This window comes from Crocodylus porosus, unplaced genomic scaffold, assembly GCF_001723895.1.
Source record: "Crocodylus porosus isolate Cpor-Errol unplaced genomic scaffold, CroPor_comp1, whole genome shotgun sequence".
Taxonomy (NCBI): Eukaryota; Metazoa; Chordata; order Crocodylia; family Crocodylidae; genus Crocodylus; species Crocodylus porosus.
This window is the reverse complement of record NW_017728918.1, coordinates 39,781,453-39,796,331: the sequence shown is the minus strand read 5'-3', so window position 1 is coordinate 39,796,331 and position 14,879 is coordinate 39,781,453. Positions and strand designations below refer to the sequence as shown.

Genomic DNA, 14,879 nt, shown 5'->3' with positions numbered 1-14,879 from the left:
AGTCGGCACTGTTGGAGGGCAAGGAATCACCCTCACTTAGGTGTCCCTGTCCCGTAATGGGCAGGGGCATCCCATTGGACTTATGAAAGACCGACACAAAATACCCATTAAGTAATCTGGCTTTTTCCTGGGCGTTGGTCGTCGGTTCTCCCTTATGGTTTAGCAGGGGTCCAATGTTGCCCTTGCTTTTCCTCCGGCTCCCCACATATCTAAAAAAGGACTTTTTATTGTCCTTGATATTTCTAGCCAGTTGGAGTTCCATCACAGCCTTGGCTTTCCTAGTTCACTCCCTGCAGGTCTGGATCAGTGTAGAGTATTCCTCCTTGGAGGAATCAAAAATTGTACATGATGGCACAAAAGGTACATCTGTTTGAAGCCTCAGAGTAGATATCCATGCTACAAGGCTGCTAATTCTCCAAAACAGCAATTCCAGTTCTTTAACAAGCCAATAAGTTTATAAATTTTCCAACTTGTGTAAAAGATGGAAAAAAGCCTTGATGATTATGTGGCCCTCATGATCATTTTCACTTACAATATATTTGAAGGGAGGGAGGAAAAGAGCTTGATGCTAAGTGGATGCTTGTTACTTTGCGTCTATACAACTTGTCACATATATGTGAATATGTGTATAAATTATAAATACATTTTTTCAGAGTCATTTTTGTGAGGTTAAATAAAGGCCTTTCTTGCTGTAAGATACTGATATTTTACTTTGCGTATATTTTCCATTCTTCCTATGTCCTGTTCCTGCTTCCTTGCATTATTAACAGTATCATATCACAGTACTATTTTGTGGTTATAGTCAAATACAACAACCATGTATAGACTAAACTATTCATGAAATATGTTTTGCTGTTTGAAACTAATTTTTTGTTCTCATTATTGAGTGAGGAACTGCTGACATGTGGTTGAATTCTGTAAGACATTTTTGGAAGAAGTTATGTCAAGTTGTATAGGCCAGTGTGCATATCATCCTGCCATGTCCTGGCATGAGAGTTGTGTCTGAAAACATGGAGTGGGGAGCCCCTACGGGAGTTTCATGCTTCCAGATATGTGTTACAGGAATTGCTTGCAGGAGGATTCCCTGCTCCCTGACACAGGGGGTGCACCTGGGAGAGGAAGGGTTCTTTGCATTTCAATACTCTTAGCACACTCTCATACACACACAAAAAAACCTTCTAATTTATTTCAGAATATATGCTATTTTAATTTGGACTGTTTTATATGACTTGTTTCTAATGCCTCATTTTGAAGATTTAAAGGTTTGGGCATTTTTCCTTTTAGAAATCTGTTTGGACATTTCAGATATAGTTTTCTTTTCCACTTACTAAAACAAATGAAACTTTACTTTTGGCTTTGGGTTTGCTATTGCTATGTAATGTGGGTGAGAACTCCTGAAAGTACCTACATGGCTTTCAGCATTAAAACATTAACAACAATAAAAAGGCACTTTTGAAAATTCCAGTCTGCAACCTGCCTTGTTTTTCTTTTGGATATTCATGATATTCCTCCAGTGAGGAGGAGTCTGTCTGATGAAAACTTAGGCAGCCTTCTAACAGTCTGGAATAACATGATGCCATATTGACAAAGCATGGTCAGTGTAGATACAGTTATAATGACAAAACTGCTTTATATCATCATTATAAAAATAACATCATAAGGGAAACAAGGTATTTCAGGAAAAGTGTCGTGTTCCCCTACAACTGTGTCTATATTAGAACCTTAGAATCAGAGAAAATTAGGGTTGGAAGGGACCCCAGGAGGACATGTAGACCAACCCCCTGCTCAAAGCGGGACCGGCCCTAACTAGTTCATTCCAGCTACAGCTTTGTCAAGCCAGGGCTTAAAACCCTCCCAGGATGGAGTTTCCACCACCTCTCTAGATAACCTGTTCCAGTGCTTCACCACCCTCCTAATGAGAATGTTTTTCCTAATATCCAATTTAAACCTCCCCTGCTGTAACTTGAGATCATTGCTCCTTGTTCTGTTATCTGCCACCACTGAGAACAGTCTACCTCCATCCTCTTGGGAACCACTCTTCACCTAGTTAAAAGCTGCTATCAAATCCCCTCTCAGTCTTCTCTTCTGCACACTATATAAACCCATTTCCTTCAGTCTCTCTTCATAAGTCATGTGCAGCAGCCCTGCGAACCATTTCTGTTAGCCTTCTTAGCAAAAAGAGCACACTGCTGACTCATTTCCATCTTATTGTTCACTGTAACCCTCAGGTCCTTTTCTGCAGAGCTGCTGCTTAGCCAAACAGCCCCCCAGCTATAATAGTGCATGGGATTCTTCTCTTCTAATTGCAGGACTTTGCACTTGTCCTTGTTGAACCTCATGAGATTTTTTGGGGGGGGAGCAATCCTCCAATTTGTCTAAGTCACTGTGAATCCTAGCCCTACTCTCCAGTGTATCTACTATATGTCCCACTCCCCCCCACCCAGCTTGGGGTCATCTGAAAACTTACTGATGGTGCAAACCATCCTATCTTCCAGATTGTTAATGAAGATATTCAACAAAGTTGGCCATAGGACTGGCTCCTGGGGCACTCCACTTGATACTGGCTGCCAGCTAAACATTTAGCCATTGAGCCTGACAATCTTGCCAGCTTTCTAATAACCTTACAGTCCATTCATCCAACCCATACCTCCTCAGTTTGCTTGCAAGAATTCTGTAAGAAAGAGTATCAAGGTATGAAGTCAAGGTATATTACAACCACTGCTTTCCCCACAACCTGCCACTAGAGCTATATCTGTAATGGATTGTATTTCTTCACACCCATGATCAATGTAACTATGCTGGAAGAAGTCCATGCTATGGAACTTGGCCAAGAAAAGGGAAAGCTACCTATAATTCAGGTTTTTTTGAAAATATAATTGTGACAGGGATCACATTTGCCTTTTATCAAGTTACTTTTGACTGATTGTGTTTTGTTTTCTGGCCATATTTTTCTGCTTATAGTGTCATAAGTACTTCAAAGTTTTCTCTAATCCAACTCCCTGCAAAGATGCAGAATTCACTATTCCTAAAATAAGTAGATCATAAATAATCATTTTGAATTTCTTATAAGGGAGCTCCACCTCCAACACAACTAATAGAAATTAGACCTGTGAGAAGAGGAAACTGTTCAATTCAGTTTAGGATTCAGATTTGGCCAATTCGGATGCCAATGATTTGATTCAGAGATTTGAATCACTTTTCTGATTCAATTTGGTTGAATCAGCTTTGAAAGATTTCGAGCCAGTTTGGAGAAATTTGGAGATTTGGCCATAGAGTATAATGGGGAATCAATGAAATTGCTATAACTTTGTTGTCATTTGGATGCTATAGATGAAACATACAGGGATGGTAGACTCTGCAACTTGGCCTGAAGCCTGCCAAGTTTCAAGGAGATAACTGCAGTTTCTGGGAAACTTCACCTTAAAGTTCTAAAAGTAACACTCATGTCACGTGTGTGTGTTAAGCCACAGGAGGGTGAAAACTTCAGGATTGGTAGCCCCTGGTGAGACCACAAAGCTTGCCAAGTTTCAAGGAGATAGGTATAGGGATTTCTGGGAAACTGGACCTCAAGCTTCTGACAAGAAAAACTTGTAACATAAGTGACACTGTGTGTGTTAAGGCACAGGAGGGTGAAAACTGCGGGCCTGCTAGGCCCTGCTGTGGCCATAAATCCTGTCAGCTGCCAAGAAGATAGGCACAGTGGGGTTCTGGGACCCTGTACCTCTGGCTGCTAACAGGCAAAACTCATGACCTGGGTGCTTGTGCAACTGTGTCTTTCTTGGGGCACAGGGGTAGAGGGAAGCTACTGCAGGCCTTGATGCTAGGCCCTGCTGTGGCCATGAAGCCTGACAACTGTCTGTCTTAGGGCACAGGGGGGTGAAAAAAACTACTGCAGTCCTCCCAGACCTTGCTTGAGTGACGAAGCCTGCCAGCTGTCAAGGAGATAGGTGCAGGGGGGTTCTGGGAGCCAGGGATCAGTCAGGAGGCACCAGAGGTGCTGGGGCCAGGAACCTCAGTGGTAGGCATTGAGGGGGTTCTGGGAGCCAGGGATCATCCAGGAGCATTGATCCCCTGGAACTTCTCCATTTGGTTCTCAAGTTCCCTCACTATGGGGATCACCTTGCTAAGGAGGACACCGCCAGCACTAAGGGTCTTGGTGGCCTTGAGGAAGGGCTTGAGGACCACTAAGATTTAGAAGATGGTTCCCCACTCTAGCTCTGTTCAGGGGGCTGCTGATCCCGATCTCCCCAAGCAAGGCCATCTCATGGATGGCCTTCTGTTGCTCCTCCAGCCTTTTGAGCATCAGGTATGTGGAGTTCCACCGAGTTTCAACATCCTGCATGATTTTGTGCTGCAGGATGTTCAGCTCTGCCTGTTTCTCCCACAGCTTTTTGCCCCACTTGATGCTGCAGTGGAAGTAGCCCACCACTTTCCTGCATTTTGAAATCAGCTGGCTTGCAGTGGTAGTGGTGGCAGTGCCGTCGGCAGCCCTGCCCCCCTCCAAGGCATTCCTGACTATAAGGTGCAGCCTGTATACCACACAGTGGATGCCAACAAAGTTGGCATCATGGACATCCTTGACCATATTGGCCCCATTGTCAGTGACCATGAACCCACAGGTGAGCTCAGCCTGTCCAATGAGCCACCCTTGCACCATGCAGTTCATAGCCCCCATGATCTTCCCTGCCATGTGGGACTCATCCAGCACTTTGGCTTGGAGGAGAGCCCACCGATTGCCTAACTGATTGTACCAGTGCCCTATGAGGTGTGATCACAACTCTGGCTGCTCCAGATGTCTGAGGTGAAGTGCAAGGCTACCTGTGGTCCTGCTTTGTGCACTCCTCCCTCTAGTACTCCCTGCATGCCTCATACAGAAAGGGCACTACTGTGCTGCTCAAGGTTATGCATGCAGGCACTTGGTCAGATGGGGTCACAAGCGCCATGAGCCACCTGAACCCTAGCCGCTCAACTAGGGAGAAGGGCTGGATATCCAGAGCAAGCATCTCCCCAGTGCTCTGGGTGATCTTGCTTGCCTTGGGAATGTGCCCTGCTCTGTCTGCAGCTTTTCCCCACTGCTACAGGGTGGCATGCCTCTGCCTTGGGAGGATGGGGGCTTTGGAGTGAGCGGTAGACTTTCCATTGAGCACACTCGCACTGGTGCCAGGCAAAGCAGGGAGAATGGCAAGGGGGCTTTGCCTCCTGAGATGCAGCAGCTTGCCATGGTGGTGAAGTGTTTCACCTCCTTGTCCTGGCTGATCTGTCTTTGGCAGTGCTAGCAGATAGCAAACCTGGGATCATCTGCCAGCTCAGAATACTCCCACACTATGCTACTTGCCCACTTCTGAGTTAAAGGTGGGGATGCTGCCTTATCCCCCTCCTCAGCAGGCTGAGGTACAACAGCAGGAGGAGCTGCCTCAGCTGAGCCACTTCCCTCCACAACCTCAACCTCATCCGCAGTGCTGCTTTCTGGAGGAGACGTGGGTCTAAGGGAACTTTGAGGGTTGTGGAGCACAGACTCTGATTCCCCCCCGGTCCCCAGAATTGCTTGTGCCAGGGTGCTCAGGTCCCCTGGTTTCAGCTCCAGCTTCTCCTCTGGCAGTGGGAAGCTCATGCTGGGAGATGACACTGAGGTGGAGGCGACAGTGATTCTGCTGCTGGTGCCTATTTTGGGAGTTAGGGAGGAGGTGTAGGTGCAGGAACATCAAGTACAGGTACTAGTCCCACCCCCTTGCTTCCACTGGCAACAGAAGCTTCATGGTTGCTTGGAAAGACGATGCATCTATGTTTGGGGTGGGGGGAAACTTGTAACTCTAGCTCTCCCCCTACCCTGTCTCCCTCTCCTGCCAGAAGACCTGGCACCTGCCTTTCCAGCATGTTTCATATTAATCTTTCCTGTGCTGCAAAAGGTGTGTGTGTGTCACTCCTTTTGTGTTGTGTGCTTTATTTCCTCTGTGTTGCACGCGTGCTCTATGTTGCATGTGTGCAGTGGACTCTTCTTTGATTCTTTGATTTAGTAAGAAGTATTAAGAACTATGTAAAAAACGTGTGCTGTCTGTCTGTCTGTCTTCTTCTCTGCTGTGATGTATTTATTTACTATGAATTATGAATGTGAAGTATGACTCTGTTGTGTGTTTTATTCCTTTTGTGTTGTGTGTGTGCACTGGACTCTGCTTTGATTATTAATAACTATATATAGTGTCTTCTTCTGTGAAGTGCTCTTAATGTGAATATGTGACTACTATTCTACTTCCTCTTCTTCTTCTGTGTTGTAATGTGTACCTAAAATAATATATCTCCTAAGACCCTGAGTTCTGTGTTAGTTTCAATCTGAATCTCTATCTGACTTCTGTGTTTGTAGTCTGTATGTAAACTAACTATAATAATATTAACAACTAATAACTATATATAATCTGATTCTAAATCTCTTCTTTGTCTATGAATATCTGACTTCTATGATCTGTGTGAGTGTGTGGAATGTGTGCTTCCCTGTACAGTGATGGATCACACTGCCAAGGAAAACACTGAGCTTTCTTTTGTAAAAGTATTGCAAAAAAAATAAATAAATAAGAGAGAGAGAGAAAAAATACAAATCAAAAGAAATGAATTGGGTAAGTATTAAGTAGAGAGATTATAAACTAAGCTAAAATAAGCTAAACTGAGCTAAGCTAAGCTATAGCCTATCCAATCCTTTCTAAGAACAAAAAAGTCCAGTACCTTTCTGATGCTGTTGCTCACTCAGAACCAGCCCACAAAAGGCGCAGCAAGCCTTCAGACAAAGGTTTTTATGCTGTTTCTATGTCCCTCCCCCCAGACACTGTGATTGGAAGGGCAGTCAGAGAGAAGCCACAGTCACTGGCCAGCTAGAGATGTCAGTTCTTTCCCCACAGCTCCCTCTCCCCTCCTGCTCCCCCACCTACTCCCTCTCCCTCTTCTAAGTTTCTGTTTCCCCATAAAGACTTCCCTTCGAATCGGTGAATCACCAAATGTTTTCTGAAACATTTCTTAGTCGATTCAGAGTCTCCGAATATAAAATCAGTCAAGCAACTATAGGATCAGTGGTGTGCCAGCCATTTGACAATAAATGGACTGAGAGAGGAATCTTGTGTGCATCATATATGCCACAGCTAAAGTTTTTTCTTGTGCCTTACATCCACTCAATCAGCAATCTTCTGAACACAGGTATGATTATAAATGTTATGAGTATAGAAGAAATAATATTCAGGAAAAAATGGATTGTTTAAATTTGATCAAAGTCTAGAAAGGGATGAAGTACAAAATACTTTTCTCCATCAATCAGCTTAGAGGAAACTTTATCCAATTTCTTGAAGATAATCTATATATCTGATTCTAATTTACATGGTTTACCTCAGTCAAACTTTCAAGCTTTTCATTATGAATTAAACTCCATTACTTTTGTGTAATTCATTTTATTCAGCAAATGTCCATATTTTTTTTACATTAGAATGTAAATAAAACAATGAGTGTAACAAATTTTAGCATATTTAAATTATTCATTGCAACATTATCTAAGTATATATTCAATAATGTCTCTCTTCATAAACAAACAGATACAATTTTCCTTTATGGCATTTCAAAATGATTGATTTACATGAAAAGCTAGTCTTTTATTGTCAGGAAGAACAGCTGTACTTTTATGTTTCTGCATAGTTTTCATGTTGGTCCTTGGCTTGATTGTTCTTGACTCAGAGCGGAATATTTTGAATGTTAATTATTGTTATAACTTAGGGACATTACAGGGTGCAGCAAAGAACAGGTGAGAACATGTATTTTTCAACCTTTATCATACTAGCTATAATGCTAATAGTTATTGAAACACAATACAGTGAAGTACTAGTGAAGTACAATTTATCTCTGTGTATAGTAGGTTTACAGATACAGGCTACAAAAGGCCCATATAATATGCATGAGATCACTGAACTGGAGCCCTGGCATATTATCAAAATACATATGCATATGCTTTTGTCCTATGATAATTTTTTAGTAGCCATGCCTGCTAGCATCCTAAAGTTATGATATATTTATTTCAAATAAACTTTCTTTTTTTAATTCCTTAGCAATGCACCTGTAAATATTCACTTCATCTTAAAACAATATTTAAGGTTTTAGTCCTGAAACATGTTTTTAACCCAGTTTTAAACGAATCCTCTTAGTCATTTTGAGTGATAAATCAGTGTAACATTTTAATTTAGTCAGGGATTTAGATTTGGTTGTTTTGTTTTGTATTTTAAAAGTTTTATTTTAAACAAAGAACATTTTAAGCTTATTTATCCATTTAAATGAATAGTAATGGTAATTTTTGGCATTTACACACAGTCAGGGATCTTATTCCATGTGTAATGTGGACACAGCTAAATAGGCAGTAGGTTGTGCTTTTCCCAGGCAGGCACACAGCTCCATTCCAGTCACCTCTGATTGTGATCCTGAAGAAATGAGGAGAAGAAGCATAGTGTGATCATTTAGTAGTTAGGGGTTTGCTGCCTGGCTAGAATTCCATAACTAGCACTCTTTAGGGAAAAATATGTATAGACCCTCATGCCATAAAAATGTTTATGGCAGCACAAAACAACAGCAAATGAGTGTCCATGCCTTTTGTTGTATTACAGTGTGGTTCCATCAAAAGGTAGTAATATATTGTGTTGTCTTGTTGTGGCAGATGTCTATTTGCTTTATGGTGGGAAAGAGCAGGCAGTCTGGAACTTCCCACACTCTCCTGCTGCCCAGGGATGGCACTCAAGTGCTTAAGAGGCCTGGTCCTGTGCATCTTGGCAATTCATGCATAGGATTAGGCCCCTCAAGCCCAGGGAGTGCTGCCCAGCTTTCTGCACAGCACTCTCTGGGACACATCTCTGTAAGTGGGGAAAGTTGTGGTTCCCCCTTCCAGAAATTCACCCTGGAGATTGCTGAGGATGCATCGTTACAAAAGAAGAATCAAAATTTCCCCCAGTTACAGAGATGCATCGCAGATATTCCAGGGGTGCATTTCTGGAAGTGGGGAAAGCAAGACACTCCAGTGTTATGCATGTTCCTGGGGCTGGGACCACCAATTACCAGTGGGACCATATATTGTACCTGTGTGTCCCTGCTTTCCCCACTTGTAGCTGTGTATCCCCAACAATCTCCAGGAACCCTAGAGTTTGCTAGGGGTGCATCTCAGGAAATGGGGAACACGTTGCCTATTGTCCCACGAGATCAATGGTGGGATAACAGAGGACATGTGTTTTGTCTGATGAAGTAGATCAGCTGTGCAGGGATGTATCCTGACACACATCCTCATTTGACAATTTCTGTCTCTAGCCTCAGGATATCGAGTGCACCAGCATTTCAGCTGTCAGCCAGGATCTGGTCAAAATGCTGATGGAAAAAGAAACTAACTTTTCATGAAAATATTGGGTCAGAAACTGTCCTAATATAGCAAATCAGCATCAGTAATAATCCTTTATTGGGGGACACTCTCTTCAGAAAACTTGATATGAAAAAAAGGAGTTGTATTAACAACTGCAGACTGACATAAAACTTAATCCAATCCCTGTTTTGTATTCTCATTTGGCTTTTTTTGTTTGTTATTTTTGGGGTGTTTTGTCTTGCTTTCTGAAAAGAAATTTTCCATACCTGATGTATGACTGATCACATAAGAGCTATAATTTCAATAGAGAACAAATAAATATGCAAACATTTCTAGAAGAAACAATTTTATATTTTTACTTCTTTCTTTATGATGTAATTTATCAACATTTTCATATTGAATTCTGAGCATTACTACAATTTATGTAGTCAGTTTTATGTGTAATTAAGAGCTATTCCTTCCTTTACTTTCTCTCAAGAGGTGGATATTAATATGTTGCATACCCTCATCTTTTATTGTGCATTTCCTCCCAAACAGAAAATACTGTATGTAGTATTTCTGAGATTTTCATATTAAAATGTAATATTTTTTTCTCTGTACTTTATATTGCCTTTGTTTGCTATCTTGTACATTTTCAATGCCACAAAATTAATTTATATTATAATCAATAATAAACAACCATAACAACTCAGAAAGAGAAGTATTCTTTAAAGTATTATTTTTCTAACTATCAGAGATGCCTGTGCCTTCTGTGATAGCTGTCCTTATTGTGTTATGGCAAAGATTTCTCTTTGGTATGAAAAAATATGGAAACCTTTATCCTGCATTTATTTTTCTTTAGATTTTGCTACAATTAAGTAATTACTGAAGTCAGTGTTTCACTGTCTGATGCAAAGTAGCTGAATCAATTGTTAATCATATTACAAATAACATAATTTGCAGAATATTTTAAATTAATATTGAATTAATATGTACCTTTTCATTCAAACAGGTCATCAAGCTTGCTTTTGAAGAATTTGAGTTAGAAAGAGGATATGATACCCTGACTGTAGGGGATGCTGGGAAAGTTGGGGATACCAGGACAGTATTGTATGTGTAAGTACATGAGTTAACTATTTTAATATAGAAATTTACTGCCATTCAGAGGGCTTTTCTGTATTACATACATATTTAAATAGGTAATTAAGGATTATGTCTTGCTATAAAGTATCCTCATTGGGTCTCAAGGTCCTAAGCTTTATACTTCACAAATGCTTAGGAAGTTAGGCATAGGGAGTACAAAGAGAATTTTAAAAAGCAATTAAAAGTAAATAAGCTTTTAATATACTAAAAAAAACCAAACAGACAAACAAATAAGAAGTCCAGGAAACATGAACATTAATTCACTGGGATAAAACAAGATCCTTTTGTGTAAAAATGCTAACACATACACTTTTGCCATTGAATGAATATTGGGTGCATGCAGACATTGTATATATAAGATCCTACAGAAGAGTCACAAAGCACATTATAGTAAAATATATCAATAGCTTAACAGTAGATGCTGAACCAGTTTGAACCTTAATTATTGTCCACATTTGAGGTCCACTGTTTGAGCAGGATCTTTGCAAAGGGACTGTGATTTGGAGAGACATGATATCTGCTGCTTAGCATTGGAGGAGACTAATCCATGAGTTAATGTTTAGGGGCATGTGTACATGTGACAATGTTCCAATGTACACATGATGAACATGTCCCTTTGTGTGGCTTAATGTCACACATTACACATATGCAAGTTTTGGGAATCTTAAATGAGTTTGCATCGTGTAAAGGAAGCGCAGGAATACCTGGGGCAGAGAGGAAGAAACCAGGGTTTGAAGGGTGTTTCCCTGCAGCTGTCCCATCACCTAGGATACATAGGGCTACAAAGGAACCTTTTTTCTCCCAGTGCTTCTAGAGGGAAGGGGGAAGGAAGGTGAGCTCCAGTATGAAGAATGACTCAGAGCAGACTCAGGGGCAGAAACAACAACCAGAAGTTCCTCACCCTGACAGTGAGGGAGCAGAAAGTGCTGAGAGAAGCAAAGAAGCACAAGCAACAGTGCTGCTTGAAGCTAGCTGCAGATTTGCTACAGAGAGAGACATATCTGTGACAAAATAGCCAGAATGAAATCCAACACTCCAGTCAGCTAGCCCTGTGAGGAAGGCCAAGACAGAGGTATTGTAAATACTGAGATACACAGACAGGTATTTTTATTTTGTTCATTATTTCCATTGGACTGAAGGAGGTGGGAATCCTCCCAGAAAATAGAACAAGGATAAAGCTCAGATATCTGCACCAAGGCTAATAAACTGTTTAGATAAAAAATGTTTTCACTTTCAGAGTCCCGGTGAGGATTAACCAGGACTAAGTTTCTTTTGATTTATGTTAAAGGTACAAGCATAACAAAAGGATCCTGTGGACTTTTTCTAATGTTATATGGACAATGAGTTACCACCCAGTGGATCAGGAGAGGGTGTAGGGATTGGCAGAGCTCTTGCTATAGTAAGGTATCACCAAGGATCATTCATGCAATTAGCCTCCCACCCTGACATCCTTTATTTTCCTCTTTTATCATGGAGACGTGGCAGAAAAGAGTGGGAGTGAGGTACTCTGACCTCAAAAGTATCCTGGGAATCTTCTTCTGACTGGCTGCAAACTAGAATTACCTTAATGTGGAAGACACATGGAGACAGTTTTACTTGCTAGGACCAATTAATAACTGAATTAGTACTAGACATTTTGTCACCAATACTCAAGCACTGTTCAAGTACTTTGCACATTGTTGCAAACTAAATTACATCCTATTGTAATATAGTTTGAAATGTTGCAACTTGAAACATTGCAGCCATTGGTCAGATCACCTCCCTGGCTGTGAGAGAGGTGGGCAGACTCTGCAGAAAAAAAGGATCGGGCCCCTGGCTGCTCCTGCCTTCAGCAGGCTCCTGCCACCAGCAGGACACCTGGGGCCACCCACTAATGGGTTGGCTTGCCCCTGGAACAGTGCAGGGAGGCAGCAGGAGGGTGGCTGGGTCTGCTGGTGGCTGGAGAAGGTAGCAGGGATTGTACATGAGGCACTGGGCCACTTGGTTGGGCTACTAACTTCCCCAAGCCTGTCCAAGCTTCCAGTGCACCATGTACCATCCCTGTCACAAGAACTGACACAAATAGGGTGTGGGGCCAAGGGCAAAACAGCCCATGAAGGGCCCCACCCCCACTCCAATCCCGTGGGCCTTGGACCTAAAGAAGCTGCCACCGCCATTGGTGAGCAGTTGGATGCAGAGGCATCGCTCAGCACAACTGTGCACTGCCACTGCTCCGCCCTGCTCCATGGGGCCCCCAAAGCATGGGGCCTGGGGCAGTCACCCCGATTCACAACCCCTGAGGGATGGCCCTGCCTGTCACCCTCCCTGGCTGCCAGCACACCTAGCCACCTTTGTGCCACCTCTCTGCACTGACCCAAGGGCAAGCCAGCCCACTCCCAGGCAGCCCCAGGTATCCTGCCAGGTGCAGGAACCTGCTGAAGGCAGAAGCAGTGAGGGGCCTGATCTTTTTTCTCTGTGGAGCCTGCCCACCTCTCCTATAGATGGGGAGTGAGCTGACAGATTAATGGCACACATTAATGCCCCATGGCTGTGGGAAAGGTGGGCAGGCTCCACCAAAAAAAAATAAAAAGGATTGGGCCCCTCACTGCTTCTGCCCTCAATGATGAAAAAATAAAACCCATTGTTTCAATTAAAAACTAACCATTTCAATTTTGGGGGCATAGAATGCAACCATAAGGACTAAAACCACATCATGTATACAAGCACCCTAGGAGGCTGTGCTATTCTTTATTATTAGCCATCATGGGGTGCCTAGCATACTGCGGACTTCCTCACTTCATGCCCCTCCTTTTCATACTAATGCTCTAAAACAACAGCTAATTCTTTCTCACATGATTTCCTCACTAGTTGCTTCGGTTTTTAGTTCTTTTTTTCTTGTTCATTTGTTTCCTCATTTTTACCATCCTTAACATTCTTGTCTCTATTCTCTGTGTTATTTAATAATTACTTCTTTTTTTTGGTTTAATTTGTTTTTGTTGTTTGTTCATTTATAATTTTTTTCCCTTTTTTTTGTGGTTATGTTTTGTTGGGGTAGAGGGAGACATTAACATTTCATAGTGCTGTCACTTTTCAACCAAATATAGGTTCACACTGCTTAGAGGTTTGTGCTGGGGATGGCAAAAATGGGAAACTTGCATGGAAGTTGTACATTCTGGTTTGTTTATTTGCTTGCTTTTAATGGAGTAGGCTCATTGTTCATAGATGTCTAGCAAAATTATTTCACTCAAAACCTCTAAAGCAGATTTAATAGATTCATAGGTTCCTTCTGGAATCATAAGAAGCATTTCAGCAACTCTTATACCTAATGAAACAAACAAACCCCTTGAAAATTAAGGTGGAAGATAGTTCTTATTTTGTTTGGGGGGGGGGGTTCAAATGTTTTCTGGGGAGGAAGCTGAGAGAGAACTGAGTGTGAAGTAGGAAACCAAACCGTGGCATATGAGGAATAAGATCATTGTGTGGGGAGAGGATGGTTAGGAGAGTGATGAGAGGTAGGGTGGGAAAGGATTCTTTAATTTTACCTTGACTGTATTAGTTATTCAAACTTTTTGATAATCTTTCTTAATGCCTCTGTGGTGAGAGTGTATTTGTTTCTTTCAGCAACCACAGAGAGTAGAGTGTTTTATTGTGAAGTCTTATTTTTCCGTTAATACTTTCAATGATCATAACTAATGCTAATGATATAAAAAGGGCCTTTGAAGAGTGGAGATAATCCCTAGATGGCTATATGCATCACAGCAATTATATGAGTCATAAATAGCTGAAAATGGAACGTTACAGGTTCAAACTGAAATTCTGAGTGTGATCTAAGCATAACAATTCATCGAATAAGAGAGATGGATAAAACCATTAACAGTAGCATTTGTTCTCTAGCTGGTATCTGGTAAATTAGTCTATTATAAATATACAATGCTTGATAGTGCTGATTGTTCATATAACAATATAGACATCTCTATCTGGAGTAAAATTCAACTGGGGTCTACAGCAGAACCATAATATTACCCTTCTTTTTGAATCCTTCCCCAGTGTAATTTTAACCAAAACAGATTTTCTTTCATCCTTTATATTTCTTTAGTTTGTTATATCATACCACCTGTCCTTTCATTTCTATCGATGAACATGGGCCGGCAGTGTGGGGATGCAGTCAGGAAGCCCAACTGTACTTTGTCATGCATCCACAGATACATCTCAGGCAGGTCCAAAGAGGTGATCCTCCCCCTCTATGTGGCACTGGTCAGGCTGCAGCTTGAGTACTGCGTCCAGTTCTGGGCACTGTACTTTGGGATGGATGTGGATAACATGGAGAGGGTCCAGAGGAAGGCCACTCGCATGATCAGGGGGCAGCAGGGCAGGCCCTATGGGGAGAGGTTAAGGGACCTGAACCTGTTCAGTC

At 41.9% G+C, this 14,879-nt stretch overlaps 1 protein-coding gene across 1 annotated transcript in view; it reads left to right on the top strand.

Moving 5' to 3' along the window:
* CSMD1 (CUB and Sushi multiple domains 1) overlaps positions 1 to 14,879 on the top strand; it is a 1,867,828-nt gene that overhangs the window by 1,219,295 nt on the left and 633,654 nt on the right. Inside the window, exon 11 of the mRNA XM_019538151.1 lies at positions 10,356 to 10,459. Within this exon, the coding sequence (XP_019393696.1) occupies positions 10,356 to 10,459 (104 nt within the window). The remainder of the gene's footprint in view (positions 1 to 10,355; positions 10,460 to 14,879) is intronic.